The 20,335-nt window shown below is 42.8% G+C and overlaps 1 protein-coding gene across 2 annotated transcripts in view; it reads left to right on the top strand.

Moving 5' to 3' along the window:
- The window catches only part of AVEN (apoptosis and caspase activation inhibitor), a 307,172-nt gene that overhangs the window by 257,705 nt on the left and 29,132 nt on the right, over positions 1–20,335 (top strand). For both annotated transcript variants that reach the window (XM_072115474.1, XM_072115476.1), the window contains exon 3: positions 16,728–16,798. In XM_072115474.1, coding sequence (XP_071971575.1) covers positions 16,728–16,798 — 71 coding nt within the window. The remainder of the gene's footprint in view (positions 1–16,727; positions 16,799–20,335) is intronic.

Here is a 20,335-nt window from a genome sequence, read left to right as displayed (position 1 = left end):
TCACTGCTGTTACAGTCTATGGTGATGGCAGAACCGCCTCTCCTCTAGGTGTAGAGGATGCCCCCTGTCTATGGTGATGGTAGAACTGCCTCTCCTCTAGGTGTAGAGGATGCCCCCTGTCTATAGTGATGGTAGAACCTCCTCTCCTCTAGGTGTAGAGGATGCCCCCTGTCTATGGTGATGGTAGAACCACTTCACCTCTAGGTCTAGAGGATGCCCCCTGTCTATAGTGATGGTAGAACCTCCTCTCCTCTAGGTGTAGAGGATGCCCCCTGTCTATGGTGATGGTAGAACCACCTCTCCTCTAGGTGTAGAGGATGCCCCCTGTCTATAGTGGGGGTAGAACCTCCTCTGCTCTAGGTGTAGAGGATCCCCCTGTCTATGGTGATGGTAGAATCGCCTCTCCTCTAGGTGTAGAGGATGCCCCCTGTCTATGGTGATGGTAGAACCACTTCACCTCTAGGTCTAGAGGATGCCCCCTGTCTATAGTGATGGTAGAACCTCCTCTCCTCTAGGTGTAGAGGATGCCCCCTGTCTATGGTGATGGTAGAACCACCTCTCCTCTAGGTGTAGAGGATGCCCCCTGTCTATGGTGATGGTAGAACCTCCTCTGCTCTAGGTGTAGAGGATGCCCCCTGTCTATGGTGATGGTAGAACTGCCTCTCCTCTAGGTGTAGAGGATGCCCCCTGTCTATGGTGATGGTAGAACCTCCTCTCCTCTAGGTGTAGAGGATGCCCCCTGTCTATGGTGATGGTAGAACCACCTCTACTCTAGGTGTAGAGGATGCCCCCTGTCTATGGTGATGGTAGAACCTCCTCTCCTCTAGGTGTAGAGGATGCCCCCTGTCTATGGTGATGGTAGAATCACCTCTCCTCTAGGTGTAGAGGATGCCCCCTGTCTATGATGAAGGTAGAAAGGTAGAACCACCTCTCCTCTAGATGTAGAGGATGTCTTCTGTCTATGGTGACGGTAGAGCTGCCTCTCCTCTAGATGTAGAGGATGACCCCCGTCTATGGTGATGGCATATCTGCCTCTCCTCTTGGTGTAGAGGATGCCCCCCGTCTATGGTGATGGCAGAACCGCCTCTCCTCTAGGTGTAGAGGATGCCGCCTGTCTATGGCTTTGGTAGAATCTCCTCTCCTCTAGGTGTAGAGAATGCCGCCTGTCTATGGTTTTCGTAGAACCTCCTCTCCTCTAGGTGTAATGGATGCCCCTGTCTATGGTGACGGTAGAGCTGCCTCTCCTCTAGGTGTAGAGGATGCCCCCTGTCTATGGTGATGGTAGAACCGCCTCTCCTCTAGATGTATAGGATGTCCCCTGTCTATGGTGACGGTAGAGCTGCCTCTCCTCTAGGTGTAGAGGATGCCCCCTGTCTGTGGTGATTGCAGAACCACCTCTTCTATAGGCGTAGAGGATGCCCCTGTCTATGATGATGGTAGAACAGCCTCTCCTCTAGGTGTAGAGGATGTCCCCTGTCTATGGTGATGGTAGATCTGCCTCTCCTCTAGGTGAAGAGGATGCCCCCCTGTCTATGGTGATGGTAGAACCGCCTCTCCTCTAGATGTAGAGGATGTCCCCTGTCTATGGTGACGGTAGAGCTGCCTCTCCTCTAGGTGTAGAGGATGCCCCCTGTCTGTGGTGATTGCAGAACCACCTCTTCTATAGGCGTAGAGGATGCCCCTGTCTATGATGATGGTAGAACAGCCTCTCCTCTAGGTGTAGAGGATGTCCCCTGTCTATGGTGATGGTAGATCTGCCTCTCCTCTAGGTGAAGATGATGCCCCCCTGTCTATAGTGATGGTAGAACTGCCTCTCCTCCAGGTGTAGAACATGCCCCCTGTCTATGGTGATGGTAGAATTGTCTCTCCTCTAGGTGTAGAGGATACCCCCTGTCTATGGTGATGGTAGAACTGCCTCTCCTCCAGGTGTAGAACATGCCCCCTGTCTATGGTGATGGTAAAACCACCTCTCCTCCAGGTGTAAAGGATGCCCCCTGTCTGGCTCACAGACAAATATAATAAATAGCGATTGGCGTGGTATGCGTCTAAGACACATACAGCTATGATCAAGTGACATGTGACCCAGGCAGTAACATCATTGCTTAGGCGACGGCGCAATGATGGGTCATACAGAGGAGTGGACACCCGATGCCAGCGTTCATTCCTTTCTATGACCCAGATGCTTTTGCCTAAGCAATGATGGCGGTGCCTGGGTCATAGAGAACAGCAAGGTAGTGCCAAGGAGCCAGCTGCAGGGAGCATAGGTAGGTTAGTATTCATAGTATCATAGTATCATAGTATATAAGGCTGGAAGGAGACGCAAGTCCATCAAGTCCAACCTTCAAGAATTAAATAAATGTTTTATCCCCATAACCCGTGATATTTTTTCTCTCCAGAAAGTCATCCAGGCCTCTCTTGAACATGTACATAGAGTCGGCCATAACAACCTCCTGCGGCAGAGAGTTCCATAGTCTCACTGCTCTTACAGTAAAGAACCTTTGTCTATGGTGATGGTAGAATCGCCTCTCCTCTAGGCGTAGAGGATGCCCCCTTGTCCTGGTCACAGGCCGAGGTATAAAAAGATCTTTGGAGAGATCCTTGTACTGTCCGTTCAGGTATTTGTACATTGTAATGAGGTCTCCCCTCCGTCGTCTTTTTTCTAAACTGAATAATCCCAAATTTTGTAATCTGTCATTGTATTCTAGTCCCCCCATTCCCCTAATAATCCTGGTTGCTCTCCTCTGCACCCGTTCCAGCTCTACTATATCCTTTTTATATACTGGTGCCCAAAACTGTACACAATATTCCATGTGTGGTCTGACCAGGGATTTGTATAAGGGCAGAATTATGTCTTTATCATGAGAATCTATTCCTCTCTTGATACATCCCATTATTTTATTTGCTTTAGCAGCAGCCGCCTGGCTCTGGTCACTAAAATTAAGTTTACCATCCACCAATACGCCCAGGTCCTTTTCAGCTTCAGTTTTACTAAGTAATTGACCGTTTAGAACATAATTATACTTTTTGTTTCCATGGCCCAAGTGCATAACTTTACATTTATCTACATTAAACCTCATCAACCATTTCTCTGCCCATCCCTCAAGCTTCCACAAATCCCTCTGTAATGCTAAACTATCGACCTCAGTATTTATTACTTTACACAGCTTAGTATCATCTGCAAATATTGAAACTTGACTGTGTAAACCCACTACAAGGTCATTAATAAAAATATTAAAAAGAAGTGGCCCCAATACTGACCCCTGTGGCACTCCACTGGTAACATCAACCCAATCTGAGAATGTGCCATTAATGACCACCCTCTGTTTTCTATCACTAAGCCAATTACTTACCCAGATACACAGATTTTCTCCTATTCCCAGCAGTCTCATTTTATATACCAACCTTTTATGTGGCACGGTGTCAAATGCCTTTGAAAAGTCCAGATATACAACATCCACAGCGTCCCCCAGATCCAGTCTTGAACTTACCTCCTCGTAGAAACCAATCAGATTAGTCTGACAGGACCGATCTCTCATAAACCCATGCTGACGCTGGGTTATAAGGTTGTGCACAGTGAGATACTCCAGGATAGCATCTCTAATAAACCCCTCAAATATTTTCCCCACCACAGCAGTTAGACTTACGGGTCTGTAGTTTCCAGGATCGCTATTTGATCCTTTTTTGTATATTGGTACCACATTTGCTATGCGCCATTCCTGTGGAACATAACCAGTCCTCAGTGAATCTTCAAATATTAAAAATAACGGTCTGTCTATCACCGTACATAATTCATGCAGAACCCGGGGGTGTATGCCTTCTGGCCCAGGTGATTTATCTATCTTAGTGGTTGCGAGGCGGCGCCGTACCTCTTCCTGGGTTAAACTGTTGACATTATAAAAAGAATTTACATTATTCCTCATTGTGTCTTCCACCAGGGGATTTTCCTGGGTAAAGACAGTTGAGAAGGCGACATTCAGTAGATTGGCCCTTTCCTCATCTCCTTCCACCATGACCCCCATGTTATTTCTAAGGGGACCCACACTCTCTGTTTTTAGTTTCTTATCATTTATATACTTGAAAAATAATTTGGGATTATTTTTGCTCTCCCTGGCAATATTTCTTTCAGTCTCTATTTTTGCGGCCTTTATCTGTTTTTTACAGGATTTATTTTTCTCTCTATAATCCTGTAATGCCTCATCGCTACCTTCACGTTTTAGCACCTTAAACGCTTTATCTTTCTCGCTTATTGCTTTCCTTACAAGACTAGTTAGCCACATAGGGTTTTTCTTGTTCCTTTTACGCTTTTTCCCATAAGGTATGTGTTTCTCACAGGACTTTTTCAGAATATATGAGTAAAAGTCCCATTTTTTGGGGGGGCTTTTGTCTTTGAGAGCATTATCCCAGTCTATGCCTTTTAGGTCTTCCCTTAGTTGATGAAAATTTGCCCTCCTGAAGTTTAGAGTGTTGGTTGCCCCTTCACTAACGCTCTTAGTAAAGCGTAATACAAAATCAATGATATTATAATCACTATTCCCCAGGTTCCCCCCAACCTGTAGTTTTGATACCCTATCAGGTCTGTTGGTAAGGATAAGGTCCAGCAGTGCCCCCCCTCTTGTTGGCTCCAGGACTAGTTGCGACAGGTAATTGTCTCTTGTTGTTGACAAGAACCTGCTACCTTTGAAGGACCTGCAGGTTTCTGCCCCCCAGTCAATATCTGGGTAATTGAAGTCCCCCATGATAAGTACTTCACCATGCTTTGAAGCCGCATCCATTTCACTTATCAGCATTTCCTCTGCTGCCTCCATTATATTTGGAGCCTTATAACAAACCCCTAGTAATATTTTATTATTCTTTTTCCCTCCTCTTATCTCAACCCATAGGGACTCCACATTTGCGTTACTGATGTCATCTCGCAAGACGGGCTTGAGGCAAGAATTCACATATAAACAAACCCCTCCCCCTTTTTTATTTATACGATCCTTTCTAAAAAGACTATAACCATCTATAGTAACAGCCCAGTCATAGCTACTGTCCAGCCATGTCTCGCTGATACCCACTATATCATATTTCCGTTCCAACATCAAGAGTTCCAGTTCCTCCATTTTGTTTGTGAGGCTTCTGGCATTTGTGTACATACACTTTATATGGTTTTCCCTGTCCGTATTCCTTTTGTCCTTATTCCCCAATCTCATTCCAGCCCCCCTTCCTCCCCCATGGACTATGGCTCTTCCCAGCTCTCTATGTACACCGTCTATTTGCCCTGCACAAGTGTAGTTGCCCTCCCCCCAGGTCTCTAGTTTAAACACTCCTCCAACCTTCTAGCCATTTTTTCCCCTAAAACAGCGGCCCCCTCCCCATTGAGGTGCAGCCCATCCCTACTGTATTATTTTTTTTTACTGTGACTACCTATCTACCAGGGAGAATATTCAAATTGTATGGCTCCCATGGAATTATACTTTGAAATATGTGGCATTTGTAGCTCTCTCAGCCCAAAAGGTTCCCGATCCCTGGTGTAGAGGATACCCCCTGTTTATGGTGATGGTAAAACTGTCTCTCCTCTAGGATTTAGAGGATGCCCCCCTGTCTATGGCGAAGTTAGAACTCTCTCTCCTCTAGGTGTAGAGGATGCCCCTGTTTATGGTGATGGCAGAACTACCTCTCCTCTAGGTGTAGATGATGTCCTTTGTCTATGGCCATGGTAGAACCGCTTCTTCTCTAGATGTAGAGGATGCCCCCTGTTTATGGTGATGGTAGAACCGCTTCTTCTCTAGATTTAGAGGATGACCCCTGTTTATGGTGATGGTAAAGCCGCCTCTCCTCTAGGTGCAGAAGATGCCCCTTGTCTATGATGATGGTAGAATCGCCTCTCCTCTAGGTGTAGGGGGTGCCCCCTGTCAATAGTGATGGTGGAACCACCTCTCCTCTAGGTGTAGAGGACACCCCCTGTATATGGTGATAGTAGAACCACCTCTCCTCCAGGTGTAGAAGATGTCCCTTGTCTATGGTGATGGTAGAATCTCCTCCCCTCTAGGCATAGAGGATGCCCCCTGTCTATGGCAATGGTAGAACCAGCTCTCCTCTAGGTGTAGAGGATGCCCCCTGTCTATGGTGATGGTAGAACCTCCTCTCCTCTAGGTGTAGAGGATGTCCCTTATCTATGGTGATGGTAGAACCTCCTCTCCTCTAGGTGTAGAGAATCGCCCTGTCTATGGCAATGATAGAACCAGCTCTCCTCTAGGCATAGAGGATGCCCCCTGTCTATGGCAATGATAGAACCAGCTCTCCTCTAGGTGTAGAGGATGAACTGGTGCCCAAATCTGTACACAATATTCCATGTGTGGTCTGACCAATGATTTGTATAAAACCATGTCCTTCTCATGAGAAGTTATCCTTTTCTTGATACATCCCATAATTTAATTTGCCTCATTACTAACTGCCTTGCTCTGGTCAGTAAGTGCCAGGGGAGTAAGTGCCCCTGGTTTATCAAGCTTGATTTTCATGGTCGATTTCCTTTAATTAAAAGCCAGTCTATGCTGGACCTTATTTTTGGGTCCTGTCTTGACACCCAGGAAATGTACACTGCACAAGGCTGGAAGAGAGAGCGATGACCACTGCAGACGGTGATCGACTAGCATTGGAAGTGGAGCACCAAAGAAAAATATGGCAACATTTTGGTGTATTTTATATTGCAATCTATGAGGGATAACAGTTGAACTTGGTAAAACTTATCTAACTGAACACAATAGTAAATCAGCCTGAAAGTTTGAAATAGAAACTTGGTAATGTAATAAAGAATATCAAAGAACTATTGATCTTTGTCGCCAAGACTGTCACCATGACTACGGGGGCATCCACTACCATGAAAGGAAAAAAAGGTTTTCAAGATAAAAAGGGTTTCTTCTGTGTAAGAGTAACGAAACTCAAGATATGACAGTCTACATATCTTTCTTGAAATGTGAAAAATGGATCATTATTAGGACTTCGGTACACGGCCATCTACAGGCCACTAACAGTCTATGGCCCATATAGGCTGGGTGGAGATGGGAGGGGTAAGCGTTCCTCGTCCCTTCCATCTCTATAGGAGCTGGGTAGCTGTTCCGCAAATCATGGCAGGAGTAGGACCTGCTCTTTAATTTGCAAGCCGCCCCCCTCGGTCACGCCGCCATGATCGTGCAATCAATGTCAATGGCGGAGGATAGCTAGACACCATTATTGCGGCTAACTCACGGCCGCAATTTACGATTGTGTGATTAGGCCTTAAGGCGATTTTATCTGCCATATTTACAGATGGGAAAGACTTTTTCCCTACTTTATATGAGACAATTGACAACTACTTTGTAGTTTTTGTTTTTCCTTTGGAAGTATTGTATGGTAACGTTGACCATGATGGTCATTTTAACCTACTATGTTATTATGTTTTTAGATTATCAAACAAATTTACCAAAATTTTTACTTGTCAGTAACTAAAACCCCTCCACATTATACATTGATGATGTGTTTTGCTAGGATTTTGTTTACCAAGGAGATTCGTTTACCTTTTTAGTTTAGTTTTACCAATTTTTGTTTCATTTTAATAGTGCCCATACAAGGTGTGGCATGTGCCAATTTCTGTGGTGATGTTCTTGTCTACCCCTTTTATGTCGATCTAGGGGTTTCCATATGCAAATACAATATCAAAAAGCTAAAAATGACAAAAATAAAAAAGTTACAATCACTATGGTTATGGATTTAATAAGCGGCTCCAGATTTGATGTGGACATTTAAAGACGTAGTAACACATGTGGTGTCATAATTTACTCTCTCATCGATATACCGTATAAACTCGAGTATAAGCCGACCCAAGTATAAGCCGAGGCCCCTAATTTTACCACAAAATACTGGGAAAACCTATTGACTCAAGTATAAGCCGAGGGTGGGAAATGCATTGGGCACAGCCTCCCCAGTATATAGCTAGCCAGGCTCTGCCCCAGTGTATATAGCCTGCCAGACCCTGCCCCAGTGTATATAGCCTGCCAGGCGCTGCACCAGTGTATATAGCCAGCCAGCCCCTGCCCCAGTGTATATAGCCTGCCAGACCCTGCCCCAGTGTATATAGCCTGCCGCCGCTGCCGGACAGATCGCACAGAAGATATACAGGGGTCACCGGAAAGGTGAGTTTAGATATATTTATTTTTTTGACTTGAGTATAAGCCGAGTTTGGGTTTTTTCAGCACATTTTTTGTGCTGAAAAACTAGGCTTATACTCGAGTATATAAGGTATTTTGCAGCACCTCACTTTACAGCCGCTGGTCAAACGAGTATTGATTTTCAGGGTGGATTTTGTGATAAATGGAATATTCATCTCTTCCTCCATCTCATGATATCTTCAACACTTGTGTTGCATTAGATAATTCCTGAACCCGAGGACGCCTTGCTACGTGTGGATTTTTTTATCTTCCCCACTGCTTATATTGACCAAAGTGCATCAGAGAGAATGAAAAATTTTGCTTTACGCTTTCATCTGCTTTCTTTTGAATTCTGCAGGGGAAACTGTTTAAGTAAGATAGGGTAAAACGAGCATTGGAGAAGGTTGCTGTATGTTGAATGAAAGCCGGACAGATAATTACATGTTGGGCCTTCCAAAAGAACGAGTCCTTCTGATTTTTTTCTCTCCGTCTTTTCGCCGGCGTTCCATCTTTGAAGTACGGTTCTTTGCACCTGAATGTCAACAGAAGCGGCTGCCGGCCTCCAATTCCAGCACATTTCTCTTTCCTAAAATACCTTACAACTTATGTGTTTATTTCCATCAATGCAGGGTTGTGTTTCAAAGGGAAGGTTCTTCTTTTGGTGAACTTTCACCTCTGTTTAAGGGAATTGCATTTACACAACAGGCTATTAAATGTTGATTAGCAGAAATGCTACCTTTACAGTGCTTTACGTGCTGAATAATTTATGGTAGCACTGAAGTCCTCTAATGTACCCAAATGTTGGTTTGTCGATGGAAGGTGGATCATTACCCACTTTACCCACCTATTCTTCATGCTATATAGATAGACAGCTTGACCAGTCAGTGATCCATTGGCATCTTACAATGCCAACATACCCACTTTGGTCCACACTGTATTACTCTGTGGTGTGATGCATGGCTTGTCTTCCACTGTCCCGCAACACGGAAGGAGACTGAGCCGGAGAACCAGAAAAAAGAAGAGTACCTGTGGGGGTTATCGGAAAAGTGAATACAGGTTTTTTTTTTTTTTTATTTGCTGCGTATACTTGGGACAGGGGCTGCTGGCCATATACTGGGGGCAATGGCCTGGCTTGATATATACTAGGGGGCAGGGGAAGGCCGGCTATATACTAGGGGACATGGGCTGGCTATTTACTGGGGGCAGGCGCTGCTGGCTATAAACTAAGGGGCATGGGCTGCCTATATACTGGGGGGGCATGGGCTGGCTGGTTAGCTATACAAAAGGGGGCATGAGCTGCTGGCTATATACTGGGGACAAGGGCCTGGCTGGATATATACTAGCGGCCAGAGGTAGGCAGGCAATATACTGGGGGGCATGGGCTGGCTATTTACTGGGGGCAGGCGCTGCTGGCTATAAACTAAGGGGCATGGGCTGCCTATATACTGGGGGGGCATGGGCTGGCTGGTTAGCTATACAAAAGGGGGCATGAGCTGCTGGCTATATACTGGGGACAAGGGCCTGGCTGGATATATACTAGCGGCCAGAGGTAGGCAGGCAATATACTGGGGGGCATGGGCTGGCTATTTAATGGGGGCAGGTGCTGCTGGCTATATACTAGGGGGCATGGGCTGCCTAGATACTGAGAGGGAAGGGCTGGCTGGCTAGCTAGCTAAACACAAGGAGTCGTGCGCTGCTGGTTATATACTCGGGATCATGGGCTGGCTGGCTATATACTGGGGAGCATGGGCTGGCTATATACTGGGGGTTATGGGCTGGCTGGCTATATGCTATATACTGGGGGCTATGGGCTGACTGGCTATATACTAGGAGGCAAAGGGCTCCATAGCTATATACAGGGTGGAGGCTGTGACCAATGCATTTTTCACCCTAGACTTATACTGAAGTCAATAGGTTTTTCCAGTTTTTTGTAGTAAAATGAGGTACCTCTGCTTATACTCAAGTATTTATGGTATGTATGTATATGGTAAATATAAATCTTTATCAACAAGGAAGGCTTATATAAGTTATGAGATTTCAAACATATTCCTATACAGTAGAAAAATAAGAAATGCCATTACCTACTTACCAAATGTATTCAAAAAAAGAGACTCCAGTCCATCAACAAAAGACCCGTTGCCTAATACGAAATGCTGAATGACATAATAAATCCTTCTAAATGATACGGCCTTCAGAAGTTTATATGTAAATTAACTCGTAATAGCCAAAGGGAGGTAACCTTTTACTTTTACACAGTGCGCACAGTTGCATCCGCAGAGAAAATAAAAGGTAACTGCCCCCTTGGCTATTATGAGGTATTGCATATAAAATCTTCCAGGGGCCATATCTTGTGTATGGTTGGATGGATTATGAAAAAAACTGATAACAAATTGTTCTAGGGCACAGTCACAAGGTGTCGTAAAGGATTCTTTTCTTGGTGACTGGCCAGGACCACACAACCTTGGTTCGTCTGTGAATTGCAAATAGTACCAGATTTCACGGATGAACTGGGGTTGCAGTTACATCGGGCAGAAGGGACTCCTTGTATCATTTATCCCTATGATTCCCAGAGTCCCATTTCCTGCATGGTGGTGGATCTGTGAAATCCAACCAGTGCACGGTCAACGATTTGCAGACCGACTACGCCGAAGGCTGTGGATACATAGAAGTATAGAAAAACATTATCTTTTTTTTTTTTCCCAGGAAATTGACTCATCTGTTTGTAAGACTCCTAAAACCTGCTCCAGTGATAATTTTAGTGTGTCATAGTAACAGCGGGGAGCAGTAATGCATCCTATTATTTTATGTTTTATAATCGTAATGAATATTTGTTTTCACTTTGACACCAAAGAGTCTTTCTCTGTTGATCTATGTCATAAAATCCTTATCCGCTGTGATTTCATATTGTTCCGCATTAAAACATGGCAAAAGCCCAAGTGTGCGGGATACATGTCACACGCCCTGTGGTCCATGAACTGTACATTTCTGTTCCTACGCTAAGTAATCAGATGTAAATTCAGAAAAAAGGAATATAAAGCGATAAAATATTCATAGATTAAGGCTGCACGTAATGAAAGGGGTGACAGAACGCTTCCCTCTGCATGTGCCGGATAACTTTTTATCTTTTGTAAATAAATCAAAGTCCAATTTTCCTCTGTAATACTGATTGATGCCACAGCTGCTCAAACAAGGAGCCATTCGGGTAAATTTGCCAGATATAGACCGTATGGACCATGACTATAGCAGCTCTAACAATAGTAACTGTATCCCAAGCAAAGGTCACCTCGAAGGGTCTAGCTCCCGACTTGTATTTTCAACGTTGTCGAAATTTTAGATTGTTATTTAGATTTTTGTTATGTTCTTTTGTGTGCAGTGTAAAGCCACTAATTCTGACACGGTTGTAATTTTCGCTCTAGTTCCAACTATAGAAAACTGTATTGGAGGTTTTAGCGACAATTTGGTCAGTTAGGATCTATATAGTCAGGTGGGAGGTCCTAGGCTGGAGTGTCCCTAATAGCAACAGCCACTGACCATGGAGTCTATGTGGTACTGAAGCTGACAAAACTAATTGCTCAGGAATGATGGGGGCAAGAGAAAAAATTGCATCTCCTATACTCTGGAACTTACTACCAAAATGTCTCAGAACACCTCCCACCTACCAAACCTTCAAACGTAACCTGAAAACCCACCTGTTTAGGATTACCTACAGCATGTAATAACTGCACTGCTATGTTCTTTGGTCTCCCAAATGCATTGTGAGCCCTCACCAGCAAGATCCTCCTCCCACTTGTTGCAGATCTCTGTAGTTTTTGTCTTTTTTTACTTAAAGGAAACCTGTAATCAGGATCACACATTTTCACTTAACGACAGATCCCCACAGCCTTTTTAATAATAATTCCATAATCTGCTTTATAATTAACAAAAGTGGTTCCACTCATTTTAAAAGTGTGTAAAAGTATACCCGGCTCCCTGCCAGCAAAGTGCAGCCAGTCTCAGGGACATCTCTAACAAGGCTGCAATCATCATCATTACCTGCTCTCTGCTCGGCCAGTTCTTCCTTTTTAAAGCCGTTACCTTCAAAAAAATAGCTCTGTCAGCTCACGTCGGCATGAAGAAGATCTAGCAGAGCAGAGAAAAGATGATGATGACACCAAGGACTCTAAGGCCTCCTTCACTCGATGCAGTTTGCTGGCAGGGAGCCAGGTAAAATTTTATCAACTTTTAAAGGTGAGTGGAACCAGTAATGTTAACACTTCAACAACATGTGAGGTAATAATACATCACAGTACCAAACTCTCTTCAAGCGTACTAAATGTTTGTTGCATTCTACGGTTAAAGTATTTTAGAGGCTCTATAAATTCAGTAAAAAAAAAAATTAAATCATTCCCCTTTCCCTAGAACTGATATAAAAAGAAACAAATAAATATCATGTTAGTTATTTCCGTGTGCCAATATATCAAAATATTAAAAATATTATTATCCTGACAGTGAATCCTGTAATGGAACAGCACCCAAATGTCCAAATCACCATTTTTTGGCAACTCATAAAAATTTAAATAAACAGTAATCAATAGGTTGTACAGTCCGCAAAATGGTAGAAATTAAAACATCATCTCATCCCGCAATACAATAAATCTTAAACAGCTCCATTTCTGTCAATCTGTGGAATAGCCTGGCTCAGGCGCTGGTCACAGCAGGGACAGCAGAGAGCTTCAAGAAGGGTCTAGATGCCTTTTTACACCAAAATAACATTGATGGTTATGTGATATAGAATTGTTTACCATAAATCCCTTCCTCATCCAATCCCTTCCTTTCCTTGGTGGAACTTGATGGACAAGTGTCTTTTTTTAAACTTATAAACTATACACCAAAGAATGAAAAAGTTCTTAAAATCAGAATATAGCGAAACAAAAAAAATATTTTTTTTGCTGACATTTCTTAATTTCTAAAAATGTATTAAACCCTAATTCAATCTCTATATCCCTGTGATCATACTAACCCAAAGAATAAAAGGGATGCGTCATTTAAAGCACACAATAAAAGCCGTAAAGACAGTGTCAGCAAAAACTGGTGCAAATGAATTTTTTCGACAATTTCACCAAATTTGCAATTTTACCCCCAATTCTATAATATATGATTCCCCAGAAAAATAGAAATGTCAAAACGAAAAAAAGGGCATATCAAATGCACTTCTTTATATAAATTGGTAACATGCACATTATTTATTTCGCACAAAAACAGAGCATATTCATCCGCTGTACAATTAATCTGTAAATCCAATTCATCCAGTGTTAAATCTCAGGGCACGCAGGCTGGAGCTTACATGAAGAGCTGCTCATTCGAAGAGTATGGCCTCAAGTGTATCATGTGACTTTTCAGGGCGTGGCCTCTTCGGCAGACCGATATGACATTAAAAATCCAGTTGAATATTGGTTGTTCTATTCCTAAGCCGTCTGTATCACCGGATACTGTATTCTACTGCAAATACTCGGAGACATAGATCAGTGGCCAAGGTTTATTGTACCATTCAGCCATCTTTTTTTCATGCAAGGGTCTTATGGTTGTGAGTTGATCTGCATAATGCTCCAAGCTTTATAAATGAAGACGGCTGTGAATCAGAAGAGCTGTCAGCTTGTAAACACAGGGCTTTGAGTATGCCGGATGCTGTAATGAAGACTGACATTTGGAAGACTAGAAGTCTATAGTGGTAAATCCACCACGAGACCAATGTCTGTGTTTTCTTTGCTTATAAATGACTTGTCCTCGCTTGACCATTTCCTCCCTTTAGGCCAGGACTACGCAGCGACTTGTGGCTGTATTAAGAGCTGAATTTTTTCACTATTTGTTCTGACTAATGACTAATAACCCTATCCAGGTCATAGTGTAGCACAAGCCTCACCAAACTGTGCTCCCCAAATTACTTTGTTGCCTATGTTGTTTGTCCTGGTTATAGCCTGTTTTGTCAGTCCTGATTTTGGACTGTATTTTGATCTGTATGACCTGCACTTTTTAAAACTTTTTCTAATATTTCTCCAAAGAATTAGGGTTTTCCATCCATTTTCAAGTCTGTACTTTACAAACCAAGTCTTTAGTGAGCAGAAGATTGTCTTCTTCAGGCCGGTTCGCGTAGACATCCAGTGGTTATTCTACCTTTATTAATTTCCTGTTATTTGCTTAGGCATTAATTTTAAGGCACTTGCTTAGCTCTAATGCTGCAAGGCTTGATATGCGTAAAATATTTTTTTTATGCTGTAAATGATTGTGGAAAAATATGATAACATACTCGAAAAAGCCAGCTGATGTTTACTATGCAGAGACATGGAAGCATTTAATCCATTCATTACCCTTTCTCAGATAAGATTAGACTGTATTAGGCACTTGTGTATGGGGCTTTAGGATGAGGGGTACTCGGACTATCTCAGACAAGTTGTATTCATTTCACATCACAAAACCTTTTCCTTCTATAACATCCTACAAGAACAATTTTAAACCTCTTCAAATATCTCAAAAGCTTCAAAAGTCACAACTTATCCCATATTAATGGATAACTCCAATAATATAAAGGTAAAAAATTAGCACATACTTGCCCTCCCCTGGTTCCCGTGTCTCAGACCTAAAAATCGAATGCTCCAGAGCATCATGGGACCAACTTTATCCAATGAGTGGTCTCCTTGGACAGGGGACATCACTTCCTTTTACCAGTGGACTTCACTTCCTGGTTAGAATGTGCATTGGAGGTCCCATGACAGTAAACCAAAAGTACTGGAGCAAAGCAAGAACTGGCAGCCAGAGCGGGGTAAGGGTATGTTTTTTGCAGAAGCCAGGTAAAATAGTAAGATTTTACCACCCTTAGGTGCCTAGTGTTATAATTTAAAGGGGTTTTCCCATTTGTCACTTGAATATTGGATATCAAATTTCAAGAGAAACTCTGGAAATCTATAACTGTAAAGGATATTTTAGCTCAGTGACACAAGTTCATAATTCTGACCACCATAAAAATATATTAAGAAATGAATCCGCTCCAGACAGATCAATCACACTTGTAAAGGGTTGACTTCGAAAGCCATTAGAGTATGTTATATGAGGGCCGTCTCCTGTGAAGCAGAATTACCACTTCCCTGGAGCACCTCACACTGTGACCCCTGTCTGTGCCTAAAATTGGAGCTCATTCTATTTAAGTAAATTAGGTTGAGCGTGGTCAAGCTGCCACTTCTGTTCTGCTGATCTTGGTGACCATTTAATGAAAAGGAATCAAAGTAAATTGAAGTAGATCACTTATATAGGTGTAGGACCAAAGCCCTGGCATATCCAATAAAGTGGTTCCAAAGATTTTTTTTTTGGAGTGGGCGTGTACAAATTAGTTATCCATTTATAACAACAGGCTGTTAAATGGCCGGATATTGAAGTCAATGGGACACATTTACTAAGGGTCCGCACACCGCATTCCCGTCGGGTTTCATGTGATCGGATTTTGGCGCAGCATTTAAAATTCAAATTGTGTTGCAAGACAATGCACTCACATACAACGGGAAGAAGAAGGTGAATTCTAGCGGACATGAGCGGGGAAGTGACACTTGCAGGATATCGGGCGCACAATCTAGTGAATCGCGCCGGACTTCATCCTCAATGGTCAGCGCACCTCGGGGATCGCGACAGGACCGCGTAAGTAAATGTGCCCCAATAAGTCAATATTCAACCCTTTTAATAGGCCTTGTGAAATACCTTAGGATACAATCTATAAAAGTAATATCTGGGATGTTGGCTTATAGAGCTGTTGTCAAGGAGGTGGCACTTGAGAGGCAAACTTCTTCATCCTGGGTATCAACTTATTTGCTTAAAGGGGTATTCCGGGAATATGAATGTCTGACAAAAAAACCCATGATGATATAAATAAATGAGTACAACAATACTCAATGTCATTAGTCACAAAACGGAGCTTAAATAGTTTAATTTTATGATTTACCAAATTTATGACCTCTGTAAAGTAGGTGGAGTTATCACTAAGATGGGCGCCACTGGAAACTACAAGTTCCATGATCCTCTAGTTCTCAGTAACTCCTCCTCCCTCTTATGCTCTGCTCCCAGTGATGATGTAACAGACTGTGCTGCTCTGTTACCATAGTAATGATGTGTAACTGCACATCACCACAACACTGGACATATTGGATGCACTGCAACCAACCGACTACAGCCAAACGTAGTGGTGATCACATGACTTGCCCAGGCAGGTGCAGGACATGTGATGTGAACATGTGAGCAGCGGCCATCTCGTGTCCTGTGTCTGCTCTGCAACGGACCGTGCGGAGGAAATTAACGGACTGATTAAAGGGCCAGTAGCATTTTATTTCTTCATTACAGTCTATGTCACCAGCATTTTCTGCTAAGGGGAGCAAAATTTTAAATAACAACTAATTACACATTAGCTTATATTTTGAGTACCCATTTGTATATGAATTATGCTTATTCCTGGAATACCCCTTTAACTTTTTAGTATAGCTTGGTCTATATGACTTTCTATGCATTAGACGTCCATGACCTAATATTACTCATTTTATCTTCTAGGAGATTCTTTCGCTCAGTTCCGGTTTGCTGATGAAAAGGACTGGGCTGCTGAGAATCTGAGTAGTAAGCAGGTAAGATCCACGTATGTGTAAATGAGAATCTATATTGTAGGCACATAACACATCTACAACAAGCTACTACCGCCTGCTGGATTCCCTTCTACCGATATTGTTGAAAAATTCACGTAGCACTTTCCTTTGATATACTATACATAGCCATATGGAAGTCTATCGTAGATCCCTGCAGTTTCTTTATGACAGGTCAATGTGAGTCTGTACACTCCGTAGTGTTAACAAAAGGCCATGGTGTGTTTAGAGAAAACTTATTTCTGTACAATTGTTCAAGGTGATGATTATTTCCTTTAAATCCATAGCAAAATCTTGGCTTTGGTGAGGAGAGGAATGAAAATATGAAAAATAAATATGGAAATTAGTGGGTGCTACATGTTTGAAGTGGTTACTACGTGTTTGAAACTCCTAAAGTGTGTATTCTTTTCAGGATTCTTCCTTTCATAATTGTATCTAATATATAAAGCTGAGTGTATCTATGTGTGTCTGCTAATGGAATCCTAGCTGGCTCATTTACAATCGCTAAATTTTGCACAACCGCATCGGGAATGTGACTTGGGGAATGTCATAGATTGCACTTTCTACACTTTCCAATTATTTTCCAAAAAATATGCATTGAGACAGCTGTGTGTGATTGGCTGAAGAAAATTTCTGAGGATGAGAAAGAGGAGGACCTTGAAAAACATGTTGTCTTTGTGTGACTCGCTGAAGAGAATTCCCAAGGGAGGGGGGAATGAGAGACTTGAGAGAGGTGTTGGCTGTGTGTGACTCACTGAAGAGAATTCCTTGGGAGAGGGAAAGAGAGTTTGGTGAGACATCAGCTGTGTGTGACTCACTGAAGAGAATTCCTTAGGAGAGGGAAAGAGAGTTTGGTGAGACATCAGCTGTGTGTGACTCACTGAAGAAAATTCCTTAGGAGAGGGAAAGAGCGTTTGGTGAGACATCAGCTGTGTGTGACTCACTGAAGAAAATTCCTTAGGAGAGGGAAAGAGCGTTTGGTGAGACATCAGCTGTGTGTGACTCACTGAAGAGAAATTGTCTCCTTCATTCCCCCTCCCTCATGTTGTAAGTGCGGCTGTGGAGGAGACTTGTAAATATTCCACACTCAGTACTGAAGAAGTCACAGATTGGACTCAAATATTGTGATTTACATACAAGGTGAGATAACTATGGGACCAGAATGGGAAAGTTTACAGGCATGAGGAGGAAAAATTTAGGGATGGTTGCACTGCATTCTAATAGCCCCTCTCTCTCCCATTGAAACACTATGAGCCCCCCACCAGTGTTCAATACACAGACACAGTTTATAGCATCCCTCATAAATATTAATAGTTAGTTCAGCTGCATAGGTTTGAGGTGAAGTCTAAGTGGTGGCTTATCAACTTCATGCATGCCCCAGGGCTAACCAGATTCCTTTTCTCCAAATTCGCCAACCAATTTCTTTTATAGATACTTTTTGGATTTTTTCAACTAAACAGAGTTGTGTAGTCTTTCGAGCCATATAGAGGATACGGGTGACCACCATTTTGCCTGCCTTATTGGCCACAAGATCTTCCACATATTGTATCCATACATAACATATATCATTTTGATTCTATGTACATACATATTTCTTTATATTAATACGTAATCACTACTTCAGGAAGGAAGACGGCAGAATGATAGGAAGGGCCCCCTCCCACCTTGTTCATGAGCCTTCATCGTTGCTAGTTTCCTATGCATGTCACTACGTTACGTTTCCATTGAAATCCTGTTTTATGTTCACATAATGGAATTGTACATTTGTTCTCCCGGTGAGGTTGAATCCAATCTCATTTCTCGTTTCCATTAAGACCATTCCACATTTTGATTACATTCATGCAGGCACCGAGCAGTTTGGTTTTTTCGAGAGTGAATTACGGAGCCTTTAAAGGCTTCCCTGTGAAGTGTAATGTAGCAAGAAGCCAGGTGTGTTAGAAGCTGTCTGCCAGGAGATAAGGCGCGATGACAGCCAAGTGGCAGCCATTCAAGTGATGGTTGGAGAAATTAGATGCGATCTGTACACCGCGGTCATTAGCGGCTGCCTACGCGATGACTCTGGTGGCTGTGGGGTTTGTGTTACAGAGTTCCAAGAATGTCGGGGTCTTCCAAAGCAATTGGGAGATAAGCAGCTGCATGTATCATGAGCTTTAATTCTCGCCCGAGACACGGTGAACTTTAAAAGCGCAGCTGAGGGACAGTTCTCTGCCGCCTTTAATCCCAGAGGTTCTGTCTGCATTACTTAGCATTTCCCTTCATGATACGGCTGCATACTAATAAGATGTCAGCCATGATTTCACAAATGCTGAAGGTTGATGGGCAGCTCTCTTTGACTGTACGATACATCTCCACTATATGGCGAGACGGACCCCCCCCCCCCCACCTCTGTATAAATATTAATATATGGGCTTGGTTAGAATATGGATGTATTCATTACACAGCTATTGCTTTCTAATAACATGGATGGTTTCCGGCTACTCAATTACATTAATAAAAGTGGATTCTGTGCAGATTCCTTCGCTGGACCAGAGCTGTGCAGGTAGACACTTGTCCATATCAAAGGCAATTTGAACATGGAGTGTTGTATGCTGCGGATTTCAGCTCTGGAGTTGATTTATGCCATATTCTTCCATCTTCGTGTATATATATATATAAACAAAATAAACTTTCGAGGATATACACAGATTACGGTTGAACAAGACAGGAACCATATTCACGAATTTTGTGTCCTGTCTCGTGAGACATTTAGGTACCGTCTAAACAAGGTGACCCACTATTGCTGTATAATGGAAACAATTAGCTATGGTAGCTAATGAGTTTATAGCAATATCTTCTGGCTCTGGGGTGGAGAAAAGGTTAACATCTTCAGCAGTGGTGTCTATGGTAATGAAGGGATTACGGTTTGTGTAATCAGCTGTGATAGGGGTCTTTACCAGCAGAAAGGTTACTATAACAAGAAACTCTTAGAAGGGTTATTTAGACCATCTCCAGTGGCCTCAAAGGGGTTAATATCGTCTTCACTGTTAGCCTAGGGCAAAAAAAAAGAGTAAACAGTTTCCTAGGGGAAGAAAAGTTCCTGGTTGTCTAGGGCAGAGTAGAGGTTAAAACGAATATGCCTTGAGATCAAGGGCAGAGAACAGGATACTACCGTATACAAATCCCTTTGGTCCATGGCAATGGACTAGTTAATCATTCATACCTTTTGTCCAGTGGCTTATTCCCCTCTGCTTAACTGGCTATACTCCGCTTCCTAGGGTGGAGAGGGTTGATAGAGAGGACTGTGCAGCTATCACCAGATATGGCTGTAATGTTCTCTATAGAACTGTGTATTTATACAGCTACACAGTTCTCTATAGGACTTTGTATTTGTATGGCAGGAAAGTTCTCTTTGGAACTGTTTGTTCAAACAGCTGCAATGATCTCATTAGTACCGTGTACCCAGCTACATAGTTTGCTCTAGGATTTTGTATTTATACCGCTACATAGTTCACTCTTGGATTTTATATTTGTACAGCTACACAG

This window comes from Engystomops pustulosus, chromosome 7 (genome assembly GCF_040894005.1).
Source record: "Engystomops pustulosus chromosome 7, aEngPut4.maternal, whole genome shotgun sequence".
Classification (NCBI taxonomy): Eukaryota; Metazoa; Chordata; class Amphibia; order Anura; family Leptodactylidae; genus Engystomops; species Engystomops pustulosus.
The sequence above is the reverse complement of the archived record's forward strand: the minus strand, read 5'-3'. Positions and strand labels throughout refer to the sequence as shown.